General features: G+C 42.6%; 1 protein-coding gene across 1 annotated transcript in view; it reads right to left on the bottom strand.

The window, feature by feature from the left end:
• Positions 1-14,376, bottom strand: part of LOC147113851 (pro-neuregulin-2, membrane-bound isoform-like) — a 253,737-nt gene extending 239,361 nt beyond the window's left edge. Inside the window, exon 1 of the mRNA XM_085995212.1 lies at positions 13,662-14,376. Coding sequence (XP_085851338.1) covers positions 13,662-13,740 — 79 coding nt within the window. The 5' untranslated portion in view covers positions 13,741-14,376. The remainder of the gene's footprint in view (positions 1-13,661) is intronic.
• Between the last annotated feature and the right edge of the window lie 222 nt (positions 14,377-14,598).

Below are 14,598 nucleotides of genomic sequence, written 5' to 3'. Positions count from 1 at the left end.
ACCTGTCTAAACTTATAAATATACGGGCCCCAAAATAACAGTAAACCTTCAAATAATTTTTTTTTATCACACTTTTTAAATAAACTATAAATTACATTAAATAACTATTTTAAACAATAATTTAAATTTTTGAAAAAAATAATTTTATAAAAAAACGGGGCTAAAAATAAACTTACATTGCTTTAAAGTATTTAAAAATAATAAACCTGTGGAAAAAATGTTTTAATTTTAATTAATTGACCACTTACCTTTTAAAATGCAGGCCTTACGCCTGGTTTTTACATTTCTAAAATCTAAAGGCTTACCCTCACGGAAAAACCTGTAAAAAACGTAAGTTCAAAGCGCACGCGCAGACTCCCGCGCGCACGCGTTCGACCTCTGGACCCCTTCGTTCAGAGGAACGGAAGTGCCAGTTTCCCGCGCATGTGCAGTGCATGCAAGAAACCGGCACTTCCATCGGGTCCACGTGTGAGTACCCCGTGCGTACTCACGCGTTGGGACTCGAATTTCTGGGCCAATACTTTTGACGAAGGGTTATTGACCTGAAACATTAACTCTGTTTCTGTCTCTACAGAAGCTGCCTGACCTGCTGAGTATTTCCAACATTTTCTGTTTTTATTTAATACTTTTGACGTGTAGTCACTGTTGTAATGTAGGCAAACACAGCTGCCAGTTTTTTGCCCAGCGTCATCTCACGGACAACAACAAGATAAATGGCCAGTTAATGGGGCTAAATTCAACATCGGCAGAGCGCTAAACAGGCTGAAGTCAATGGAAAGGAAAATCAGACAGAGTGTATAATGGGCACTACTGCCCGTTTTACAGAATTGCTGAAATTGAATTTTTACCCAAATCGTGTTGGTTGAAAGATACATTTTGGTCTGGACACTGAGAAAATGTCACTGCACTTCCTGAAATCATGCCATGGGGTCATCACAGAATCACAGAATCACAGAAACCCCACAGTGCAGATAGAGGCCATTTCGGCCCATCGAGCCTGCACCGACACATATCCCACCCGATCCCCGTGTATTTAATCCCCCTAACACTCAGGGTCAATTTATCATAGCCAATCAACCTAGCCCGCACACCTTTGGACTGTGGGAGGAAACCGGAGCACCCGGAGGAAACCCACGCAAACACGGGGAGAATGTGCAAACTCCACACAGACAGTCACCCGAGGCCGGATTCGAACCCGGGTCTCTGGCGCTGTGAGGCAACAGTGCTAACCACTAACCACTATCATAGTCCACTTCAGACTGAAAGCCCAGTTACTCAAAAAACCCATCCTCGACCTTTCTGTCTGTGAAAACTACCACACCATCTCCAACTTCCCCTTCCTCTCCAAAGTCCTTGAATGTATTGCTGCCTCCCAAATCCGTGCCCATCTTTGCCGCAACTCCACATTTGAATCTCTCCGATCAGGTTTCCACCCCTGCCACAGCACCAGATCAAAGTTACAAATGACATCCACTGTGGCTGTAGCTGTGGTGAGAGCACAGCAGATTGAGCTGGTAATGGACTGAGCTGGAAAAGGGGAATTTCTTAAGAGTGGGAATTCGATGCAGAGGGGGATGGAGGTTCTAAGTAAATTAACAAAGGGACAAAAGCAAAAAAATAAAAGATGGAGAAGGGCAAATTCAATAAATTTAATTGGAAGGGATTTGCCTTTGTCTTTCTTCACTGTTTAAGGTTTTTTATTAAAACTCAAACAAGCTTAAAATTTTAAAGTTGCACGAGGATGGAATACTTTGTGCATTGTAGAAGTTGTGAGATGTTTGCCTTCCAGGCCCAGAATCTGGAGGGCTTCATCTGCAACAGCTGCAGGCTGGTCATTGCACTCACGGCTGAAGTGGTCAGCCTTAGTGAGTGACTGACCACACATCAAAATATTAGGGAGGGAGAAGTTTTTATAGATGATGTATTAGAGAAGACCACACTGGGGATCGGCAGAGGAGAGAAACCCCCAGTACCTAGAAGAGGAGGGTGAGTCTCTGTTAGAAAGAGAGCCAGAAGTGGGTAGTGGAGCATCCCTAGTGCCCTCCAGCAGTTTCTCTCCTCTGAAAAGAGATGATGTGGAGACTCAAGAGGTGGCTGCTACAGGCGAGAATGTTCCATTCACGGAGGCAATCCATCATCCTGTCAAGTGAAGGAGGGAAAAATAGAAAGAATAACAGACAATTTGTGGTATTAGGGGATTTGATTATCTGGCTCACAGATAGAGTTCTGTGCAAACCGAACCCAGAAATGGTACATTGCCTCCAGGGTGCAGGTTGACAGAATGCTAGCTGACGTAAGTGAGCAAGCAACTGTTGTCACCCATGTGGGAAAAAACAACATAGGTATAAGAGACCAGAGGTCCTTCATGCTATAGTTATGGCATTAGTAAGGAAGTTTAAGGGAAGGGCCTCAAATGCAATATTTTCTGAAATACTACCATTGCCATGTGCTAATGATGAGAGACAGAGGGTAATTAGGCAGACTAACACATGGCTGAGCCTTTACTGTAGGGAATCAAGATTTTGGCTCTTCAAACCGTAGGACAACTTTTGGAATAAGGGAATCTATACTGAATGCATGGGCTCCATCTAAACAAAAAAGGGCGATAAAGTTGTTGGCAGGCATGACAAATAGAATGGTAGGGCAGTGTTAAAACTAGAAGCGGGTGTATCAGAGCACCCATACCAATTAATGGGGTACAAATTAATCTGGACCCATTTTTAGGCTGATAGGTAGATCCTGTCGTGCCTCCATGGGCAGCTCACCCATCTCCAAAAATGAGTTTCGCTGACAGGCCCTTAGGGAGGGGCCGAGAATGGGGGAGGGGGAGGAAGGACAGGGGCAGGTGGGTCGATTGCAGCCATCAGGGTCTGTTAGCACTCCTGCTCCTCCTGATGCCACATGCTTTTAAAAAAATCAATTGTTTACCTATTCGGTGGCAGCCGCTGCTTAGGCCACATCCACAGCTGAAAAACCGGAGGATGCCTGCTCCGCTCAGAGCAGCCCAATTTCCCAGAAGGCTCCTAAAGCAGGTGTTACACCCCTCAATGGCATGTGCAAGAAGCTTAACGCCTGTTTTAGATGGCCACCCCGGATGACTGAAAAATAGCCTCATCCAATTTGGGGTTGGATTTTTTCAGGTGTCTGTGGGTCTTAAGATGTTGGTCCTCAAAATTTTGGGTGACGAGGTACAATTTCTACCACAACAGATGAAAAAGAGGTAAACTATTAAAAGGGGTATGCTATAGACACCCAGGCCAGGGAAAGACATGATCTGGTACTGTGGATGAGATAAGGAAGGTGACTTGTAAGAGACCAATTCTAGTAGTTGGAAATTTTAACTTACCAGAACTTGATTGCATTAATAATGTCTCTACTGGCAAGGCAAGGAAGGGATTTCTAGAGTTAGTGGAAGACTGCTTATGATTCAGTTTGTAAAAAAGCCAAAAAGGGGAGAAAACATCTTAGATTTGATTGAGAGTTATTGGGACGATTAAATCCCAACACAAAGGTGGGTGAGGCTTTAGGTACCAATGATCGTAATTTGATCACATTTGACATTACATGGAGAGGACACACTTTATGTGCTTCAGAAGTCTTGTCAGAGTGGGCCTGGCAGATTTGAATATGGCAGAACTATACAGTTCCTTCAAGAATATGATTCTGAATGCAATGGACCATTGTGTATTCATGCAAAGCAAGGGTACCAAGCTTAAAGGCACTTCTGCCTGGTTCGACGAGGCTACGAAGTAATTCAAAGAAAGGGAAAAAGGCATTTTAGGCCACAAATTAAATAGCACGGAATTAAGATGGATTCAATACCAAAAGACATGCCAAAGGAGTGTAAAAAAGGCATTAATATGGCAAATAAACATTTTAAATTGAATATGCCAAGAAAAGTAAGGGCAATAATAAAACTTTTTTTAGTTATATTGAGAAAAAGAAAATGAGCGCTGGTGTGTGGCCACTGAAAGTGGGACTGGGTGAGAGCATGACAGGCTGCAAAAGTCCTAACTAAGTTTCTTGCCTCAGTTTTTAGAAAGGGAACCAAAGGGTGTTGCAGATGTATGTCGTGACACTATTCACATTACTACCAGTACATTTGCAAACAGCTGTGCAAACCTAAGGTACATAAATAAAGGAAGGAAATTGCAGGAACTCTGGCACAAATCTTCCAGAAATCACTGAATACTGGAGAGGTGTCTGGGGGCAGAAAAAAACACAAATGTTGGGCTGAAAAAGTGACCCAGAAAACTACAGACAGTGAGTTTCACATTCACTGTGGGTAAAGTTATAGGAACCTCTATTAAAGATAAGGTCATGGAGCATCTGGCTGGAAATAAAATCATAAAAGATCACCAAAGAATGTGGATTCATGGAGGGGAGATCTTGCCAATCTAATTTGTTGGTTTTCTTTGTGGGTGTGACAAAGGTGCTTGATAGGGGTAAGGCAGTGGATGTGGTGTTCTTGGATTTCTCCAAGGCCTTTGATACAGTTCCTCTGGAAAGGTTTGTATTGAAAATAAAGATAGCGGGAATCAGTGGAAATATTTTACAACGGATATGCAATTGGTTGACTAATAGAACCCATTGTACAGGGACTGTCATCAGCCTGGGAGATGTTACCAATAGGATCCCACTCGGGGTCTGTTTTGGACCACTTTGGTTTAATATCTTCAAAGGGCCATAGGAACAGGTGTAGGCCATTCAGCCCCTAGAATCATTCCTCATAATTTAACCTTTTAAGCCTGGTATCATTCTGGTGAATCTGGGCTGTACCCCTGCCAAGACCAATATATATTTCTTGAGGTTTGGTGCCCAAAACTGACGCACTACTCCAGATCAGGCCTATACTACTGAAGCATCATTTCCTTACTTTTAAATTCCAACCCTCTTGAGATAAAGGCCAGCATTCCATTAGCCTTTTTAATTACTTTTTGTAGTTGTGCACTGGCTTTTAGTGTTTTGTGTACACAGGCACCTAAATCCCTTTGCTCCTCCACAGCTCTTTGCCTCTCAACATTAAGAAAATATTCCACTTTCTCTTTCTCAGATCCAGAGTGGATGATCTCGCATTTCCCCACATTGAACTCCAAATGCCATATAATAGCACACTCGCTTAGTTTATCTATGTCACTTTGTAACTTCCTGCTCCCTTCCATACAGCTTGCTGTGCCTCCTAACTAGTGTCATCCACAAACTTGGATAGCCAACACTATATTCTTTCATCTAAGTCATTAATATATATGGTGAAAATTTGAGTCCTCAGTACAGATCCCTGGGGAACACCACTGTTCGCATCCTGCCATAAATGACAAAAATGATCTGGAGCTATGAGTCACAAGATCAGTGGCTAAATTTGCTGATGATACAAACCTATGAAGGTGATAGACTGCAAAGTTGAACAGGATAAACTGCAGGAGGATTAGAACATACTTGGGAACTGGGCAGACAGGTGGCAGATGAAGTTCAATGTAGAGAAGTACAAAGTGCTTCACACAGGGGAAAAAATCCAGCAAGGGACTATTACTTAAATGGAAAGAAAATAATATGTATGGAAAATGAATGAAATCTGGTAGTCCTGCTTGACAATAAATTGAAGCAATTGCAATAATGCTCGATGGCAGTGAATAAAGCAAATCAAATTCTGGCATGTGTTACAAGGTCAATATTGAGCTGAGATAGTCACACTTCAAAGTGTCAGAAGCATAAGGAGAAAGAAAAGCAATAATTTAATGCTTATTTTTTCCTGATCTGGAGCCAGAAATTTACAAACCCCTTCCAATCTGCAAGCTTCTCTCACTAATTAGATGTGGAACACTGGCTTACTTCCCAAGAATGGGTCATACAATCATACAATGTATAAATGGAGCTCAATGAGTCAAGAAAACCTCCAATTGCAGTCCCAAAAGGCAAAGGAGTCCGTTTATTACAACTACTCATATGTTATTACATTCTTTCCTCTTTCCATCCTACAATACACACAAAACTGGTTGCTGCATAAAAGATAAAAACCGAAGATTCATGAGATTAAACAAAAAGTAATGATGGAAATCTAAAAGAAAAACAGGAAATGCTGGAAATACACAGCGAGTAAGTCAGCATCTGTACAGAGAACAGTTAAGTTAATGTTTCAGGTGTAGATCCTTTGTTAGAATTGGAAGAATTTACAGATAAACAGCACTTCAAAAGGAACAAAACAAAGGGAAGAGGGGAAAGAAACTAACATACATGCGAGAAGCAGAATGACCATGCTGAAAAGACTGTTATAAATTTCTGGCCTGCAGTAGATATTCTCTCGGGTTTAGTGTCACTGATCTCTAGTCGTTCCTGTAAGCGGATCCTGTGCTCCTTACAATCAAGAGTTCACCATTACTGCGCAATATCTAGTTACATGATATTGACCCTGAACTGTAACAATAAAATCTGTTGTTATATGAACTAGATACTATAATCCCACCTGGCCCATTATGTATACTTCTCCAATTTTCCGAAAAGTAGTCTGATGAATACTTTACTGCGACAAGGCTGATTATAGATCAACATTTTACAAATAGAGCAACATTTTATATTAAATCTCACTTGACTTCAACTTATTTTTCTAAATCTTGTAACATGGAAAATAACAAAGTGTGCCACACTGCCCCTGTTAGCAGACTAAGTGTACACTTCTGACCAGAGGACCCTCTGAGACTGGTGAAGGCTGAACTTAAGAAGAGAACTTTCTCTCTTTAGGCCAGACTTCCTAACCATAGAATTACACAGAATATTCGGCACAGAAACAGGCCATTTGGCCCAACCAGTCCATGCTGATGTTTAGCTCCACTTGAGCCTCCTTCCATCGTTCCTCATCTAGCTCTATCAGCATAATCATAGTCATAGAGCCATAGGGCTGGATTTTCATTGGGCTGTGGAGTCGGGATTGGAGGCGTGTGGGGGTTTAAAATCCCAAAATCGGGGGTCCCGACACCATCCCGCCCCCAACCCGCCTCCATGCCAGTTTCAAAGGAGGCGGGTACCCGCCCTGCACTGGGACACGCCTCCCCGAGGCAGGAAGGGGATTAGTGCCAATTAACTGCCTGTTAACAGGTAGTGAACAGGCAGTTTTTAGCCTAATCCCTATTTTTATTGTTGAAATGTGGGATTCCTGACGGCTCCAAACCACGCCAAGTTAGCGAGGCGGGCCGTCGGGATGAAGGGCTTGGAGGGGTCGAGATGTCTGGTGTTCAGGTGAGTGATGGGTGCATGAGTGCAGAGGTAAGTGTGTTTGGTCTGTGTAAAGTGTTTAAAGAAGTTCTACTAACCTTTACTTATCTTTACAGCCTTCCTTCCTTCAGGTCTCGGGAGTCCCTCATCTCATCGGCACAGAAAGCAAAATGGCCACCAGCTGTCAAAATCTGCAGCCTCTGCTTTCTGTTCTGGGGAGATCTCTAAATCATCCTGAGAGGAAGGAATTAACCTGGAGTACAGATTGTCAGTGTTTGACAGCTTCAAACAGCTGTGAAACGCTGATATTTCATCTGTCAAAAGGACTCTCTGGGCAGGCTCAACAAGGTCAATCAAGTCAAAATCGCGTTGGTTGGCTAGAACTCGATGGAGGCGAGACTACAACCCCAAAAGTTGTAGTCCTGCCTCTTACCCGACTCCTCAACGAAAATCCAGCCCATAGAGTTATACAGCACAGAAAGAGGCCCTTCGGCCCTTCGTGTCCGTGACGGCCATCAAGGCCTGTCTATTCTAATCCCATTTTCCAGCACTTGGTCCGTAGCCTTGTATGCAATGGCGTTTCAAGTGCTCATCTAAATGCTTCTTGAATGTTGTGAGGGTTCCTGCCTCTACCATCCTTTCAGGCAGTGAGTTCCAGATTCCAACCACCCTCTGGGTGAAAAAGTTTTTCCTCAAATCCCCTCTAAACCTCTTGCTCCTTATCTTGAAACTATGCCCCCTGGTTATTGACCCCTCTACTAAGGGGAAAAGTTCCTTTCTATCTACCCTATCTATGCCCCTCATAATTTTGTACATCTCTATTCCCTTCTCCCTCATATGCTTTTCTAGCTTCCCCTTAAATGCATCTTTACTATTCGCCTCAACTATTCCCTGTGGTAGTGAGTGCCACATTCTCACCACTCTCTGATTAAAGAAGTTTCTTCTGAATTCCCTATTTGATTTTTTGGTGACTATCTTATATTGATGGCCTCTAGTTTTGCTGTTCCCCACAAGTGAAAACACTCTCTCTGTGGCTACTCTATCAAAATCTTTCATAATTTTAAAGACCTCGAGAAGGCTGAGGGGTGACATAATAGAGGTCTTCCTTTCCTGATAGGTATAACCTTGCAGTTCTGGTATCATCCTTGTTAATCATTTTTGCACCCTCTCCAGTGCCTCTATATCCTTTTTATAATATGGCGACCAGAATTGTACACAGAACTCCAAATGTGGTCTAACTAAGTTTCAATACAAGTTTAGCATAACTTCACTACTTTTCAATTCTATCCCTCTAGAAATAAATCCTAGTGCTTGGTTTGCTTTTTTTATGGCCTTATTAACCTGCGTCATTACTTTAAGTGATTTGTGTATTTGGGGATGCTTCTTTCCTTTATTTCTTAGAACTTAGGAATCCAAGGGCTTAACCTGTGACCATCTCCTAACTCCGTGCAACAAAACACATAATACTGCGGATGCTGTAAATCCAAAAGAAAAACTGAAAAATGCTGATGTCGGCAGGTTCGGCAGCATCTGTGGAGAAAGGAAAAAAAAGCTAATGTTTCAGGTATATAACCCTTGGTCTGAGAAAGGGTCATATTCCTGAAATGTTAACTTGATCCATTTTCTGCAGATACTGCCTAACCTGCTGAGTTTTTCCAGCATTTGCCTGTTTTTGTCCCAGCTCTGTGTGTCTGGGGATCGGCCAGCTGTGCTTCCAATCAGATCTAACTACCACCCTCCTAGGTGTGAGCTCCTGGCAACGAACCCCAACTGACTTCAAATGAATAGAGCCATTCCAACATCTCACGCGTAAATGTTTACTGAGCTATTTTAAACAAACCTCTATTGTCCCAAAGATTCTGGATAAATGCTACGTCTGAAGTTTAATCTGCACCCCCAGTGCAAAGCTGTTCTGTGGATTTAATCCCTCGTGGATGAAATTTAACTTAACAGTAACATTTGAGCATCATTTTCATCCAAATCCTTCCTTTACAATTACAAAACATGACAGTGGCCCATCTAAAAGGTATTAAGAAAGGTATTCTACATTGACTTATATAACCAACAGATACCATCAGAGATCCCCGAGCCCACTAAGCAAATTAAAATGTTGAAGATTCTTATTCCACCAGTCTCTGAACCCATTTACTTCTTGAGTGTAAACTTCGCTCAATGATAGCACTCTCACCTGAGTCAGAAAGTCGTGGGTTCGAGAATCACTCCAGGACATGAGGACATAATCTAGGCTGATACCTCACTGAGGTACTGAAGCAGTGCTGCATCGTCAGAGGTACAGCTTTTTTGATGCGACATTCGGGGTGCTTTTCAAGAAGTGCTCAAAATGGGCACAGAGTTGGTGGGGCAGCCACGCTACCCGTCCGTTAGTGCCAGCGTGAGGCCTGAGCCAATTTGAGGCTGCTGGGGAGCTGCAGGCATCAAGCAAGCAGCCTGCAGCAGCTTGCCAGTTCTTGAAGGGCAGGAAATCAGCCCATTCCCATGCAGAGCTGGCCGGCAGGTCGGGCCTGTGGGGCGGGGGTGGGCGGGTTAGGGGGCTTTGAACTTCTGCTCCTCCTGGGCCCAACAAAAAAAAAGCTGATTAAGCTGCTCAATGCTTTGTACAAATGGGTGGAGTTATGTGTGATCCACGTTCTGTCAATGTGTACCTGAAAATTGTAATGTAGAGCCTACAAGTACAGGATGCTGATTTGCATATTTAAGCAGTCTTCTACATGCTGCTCATCCATTTACAGGCCTGCCTGAAAATGGCATCAGGCAGACATTGGGCATTATGGGGTGGCCAAGGTGTCTCCCCACCCTCTCCAACTTTCAATTGTCCCGGCCCATATTTTAGACGATAAAACCGGCGATCAGCAGTTGAAAATCACCCCCATTAAACTGAGGCCCCGTCTGATTGTTTAGATGAATGTAAAAGATCCCATGGCACTTTTTCAAAGAGCAGTGAGTTCTCTTGGTGTCCTGAGCAACAATCAGCTCTCAAAGACCACTACCAAACAGATTAACTGGTCATTAAACTCATTGCTGTTTGTAGGACCTTGCTGTACACAAGTAGTTAGCTTTGTTCAAAACAACATTGCCTACACTTCAAAAATATGTTGTTGGCTATGAAGCACTTTGGTACATAATCAGGATGTGAAAAGTGCTCGGTAAGTGCAGGTTCTTAATTTTTTTTCTTTAATAACGGCAGATAGCTGCAAATAATAATATTCTTATCAGGCAAACACATTAACCAGTTGTAGAACCTAATGTTAAATTTAATACCGGCCATCGCTGCTATTTCACCTGGTTTCTTTTTCGAGTAACTATACAGATGTCACCTTTTTGGATTATGCTGCACAACATTCCAACTAGCAATCAGTTTCAGTTACAGGTATGTGGTTAACAGAGGTGTTTTATAGAAAGTGATATGTTTATCAAAATGTAAAAGAAACTAATTCAGTGTACATCATGTAAATATTTAAAAGTTAGGTACAAATACTACTTAATTTTCAAAATGCTCTCCATTCACTGCTGCTGAACTACACAATTTTATTTTCTACGAAAAATCCACATTTAATCCGTGGAATAATCACACAGACCTTCATCTTTACTGGTGCTAATCATGTAACTGTTTGACAAGGTGGGCTATAAATTTGTCCATGCAGCGCCCATTTTTCGGGCACTAACTGGCCTACTAAGTCTCCAGTGTGGCGGGCAGGAAGCACACGTACATTTCCAGCCTGAAGTGCAACAACACCTGTCATATTGGGAAAGGAACAAAAATCGGCATCCAGGACCCACACCTGAAATAGGCATTATCCGCTTTTCATATGCAAATAAGGGGCCTAATGCAAGTTTGAGGCCCTCACTTCAAGATTGGTTTGTCCTGACCCCAATCCTCTCTCTCTGCCTCCTACTCTGACCCCCAGCCACTTATCCTTCCCTCCCGGCCTCTGATCCCAACCCAGGCCACCCTACCCTTCCCCCACCCCCCGCCCCAGCCTCCAACCCCAAGCTTCCTCTCCCGACCCTCGGCCTCCAACCCTCGATGCTCCCCTCCGCCAGCCTCCTCTGCCGACCCCTGATCTTACCCTCCTGCCTCCTATCCTTCACCCCACCCACCTGGCCTCCAATCCCAAGCCCCGGCTTCACTTACCTGAGGGCTGCTATGATGTTAACAGTGGCCTGATCTTGGCCTCCTCTTCGCCAGCTGGCTGCTTGCCCCATGCCGGCTCCACAGTAATGAGGCCTGAGGCATGTACCCTGTGCCCCCGTGTGCCCAAAAATGGGTGCACCCGAATTTCTCGGCCGATATGTTTGTTTAGCACCTGGCAGTTCACAACGCACTGATGTCTGGATAATATTATATTTTACCCGCTTAATGCATTATTTCAAAAATCAACCTAAGGAGTATTGTGCCCTGTTTTCTCGTGCAGTTGCACACTATGCCAGCCAGTCACTGTCCAATGAGCTCCTGTCTGAATACAATCCTTATGGTCCAAGAACGATGACGTGTTGTTGCCTTAATGCTTTGTATTTTGAACCTGCCTGTGGACATCGTCAGGTAAGTTGCATTTTGAAACCTTGATCTCGATGACACTTTTGGCAGCAGAAATATTAGTGTCAGTGAGCCTTTCCACACTTAAAATTTTTTCACATATTCTCATTTGAGTACCCACATGTTAGTTGAATAATATCAGCTGCCACAAAGCTCACTGTGTTATGTCTTGCAGTCGGACATAAACCAGGCAAACTGAGTTTCTCAGATTTTATTGCTTTTCCCCATCCAGTGATACATCAGCAGCCCCTCAATACACTGCATGGAGGTGAGGGATAGAACTTGTCTGCAAGCTTGGCAGCGAGTGAATCAAAAGCGAAATTGTTGTGATGAGCAGGGGGGCCAGATTCTGATTCAACAGCAGGAAATTACAGCAGGCTCAGGTCTACTTTAAAATCTCCTGCTACAGAAACCAAATTGCATTCTTTTCAGCCAATCAGTTTTGAATTTTTTCATTTTGCTGATTTCATTGCTAGATGCTGCAGTTAGATAAATAAATCTGAATGCAACTGATTTTTCAACAGCCTAATGCCTTTTGAGGTTATGGCATATGACTGTACAAAGGGCTGTATAGTGGCGCACCACACTGAAGCCCAATGTGTAGGAGGCTGCCATTCAACTGATTTGCCAATCTCAGCCGTGAAGGAGTGAAGAAACACCAAACAAGTCAAGTACTTCCCCATGGAGGATGGTGTGTCCACACTGGGCTAGTTTCAGTCACCACCTAGCAACCAACTTGACAGCAGCATTGTTAAACGACTGGGAGGAGGTTACACACCTACCCTCTTGGTAATATTTGGTGCATGGCCTGTTTTATCTACTCAATTTTATCTACTCATATTAATTTAATGTTTTATAACCTATAAAACAACATTGACAGTGTTGAACTTAGATGCAGAAAGGGATTACTTGTTTAGGGATCAACACTGGGATGAATAGATGCACTGCTCTAAGTAGTGATCCACTAAAGCAAACATCTTGTGCCCTCAGTTTGACAAATCAAACAGTACTAAAAACTTTTGTTTGTCAAATTCAACCATGTAATATATAATTCTTTTCAGAAACTGTACCTTAAACATCCGAAAGCAAATATTTATTAAACGATTACCAGCACAGAAGCTGTAAAGACACATACAGCAAGATCTTTAACTTGATGTGTTGCAGACATAGCACATTGGAACATGCACACAGAATCTACCCTCTTTAAAATATACTGAAAAATCTTCTAAGGAAAACTGCTGCTTAGATTTACTACAAGTCAAAATCTCATCAAGATTACAAGTTACAATACTTATGCTCTAGTGGTTATAATAGTGAAGGAGTTTAATTTGAATGTAAAAGTTAGAAGTGACATTTTCATATTGAGGTATTTTTCACATGAAGGAATGCAGATAATACTGGAGATAGCACCATGATTTCACAAACTGCACAAATAAATTTACACACTTGAGCCAGACTGTCTTTCCAGATACTACAATGGAGCATGCTCTTTACAATGTGTCAGATTACTCCTAAATAGGGAACTCTGCCCATATTTCAACAAACATCTTTGAAAACTGAACAATACGTGCCTGCATTTATTTTCCTTTCTTCCAGTTTTAGCAAGTAGATTTCAGAATATATATTTTGAAAACAGCTACTTCTTAAATATTCCATTGAGACTTTTTGTAAAGTATAGCATTTATGTTGCAAGGTTTATCTTTAAAGACTGTCAAAGTAACCCAGTTTTTTACATGTTAAAACCCATCCAATTCATACAGTCAAAAAGATTACATTGATTTGCAGTAACTTGTCCCTTTTCGCATAAGGGCACAACCTAAAAAAGCAGTCAGAGAAATTGCAATTAATTTGTATTAGTTGCTTCACTTACACTAAAGAGACATTGTTTAAAATAAATTACCTTTTGATTTTTTCCCCTTCCCTTTACCACGTTTGTCACCTTTCTTTTTTCCTCTGCCCTTTTTCTTGTTTTCAGACATTCTGTGCAGTTGGAAACTTACCCTCACACAGACGCAACAGATTATGCTGTATGAAGACTGGCTTAACTTCCTTGTCCCTTATGTTTATTCAACACCCACTATTGTACCTCCTACTACTGGATGACGCTTGCTTGAGGCTGACTGATGGGGGTTTCCTATCCAGCAACCAGTAACTAAACAAGCCGCTATGTTTTCCAGTGATTTATTGACTGCATATTTTAATTGTTTTGGTTAGAGTAGCATAGAGGCAATTTTGTTTAGGTACAGAAAGGCTATTCCTCAACATTATCAGAGGGGAATGGACACACTTTCTTACCTTAGTTTTGCCAGAGTTGATTTGTTTGCTTTACTTAGCTGACCACACTGAAATCAAAGCAGAAAATCACGGCAAAGCTAAAGACGCACACCATTGAAGGTGATTTTAACCAGTTGAGTTAAATTGTGTTATCATGAGAAACCATCATTAACAAAAGCACATCAATGGGACATTCTATTATTTTCAATCATTATCCAGTGACAGGAGACCACAAGAAGAATCTGTGTGGAGTATCTAAATACCGTCCATGCTGATAAAAAAAAGCTGCTGACAACAACTCAGCAGTTTTCATGAAGAATCAATAGGGGAAAAATTCAGTTGCTTTGTGCCTCCCATTAGCGCAAAGCACCTAGCACCCGGGCATGGCGCCGCTAACGCCTCCTGCGAAATTTAGCGGGAGGTTAGCAGCGGTGGTAGCCAGTAGTGGCCCGCGGCGCTGCGCCTCTGGCGATGATGACATTGGTATGCGCAGCGCCCTGCTCGCAAACTTGGCACGCGCCCCCCGACCTACTGCCGGACACTATGTCTGACAGGATCAGGGT

The sequence above is a fragment of the Somniosus microcephalus genome, chromosome 8 (assembly GCF_052327205.1).
Source record: "Somniosus microcephalus isolate GS21.2 chromosome 8, FLI_Smic_1.0, whole genome shotgun sequence".
Classification (NCBI taxonomy): Eukaryota; Metazoa; Chordata; class Chondrichthyes; order Squaliformes; family Somniosidae; genus Somniosus; species Somniosus microcephalus.
This window is presented reverse-complemented; position numbering and strand designations above follow the sequence as displayed.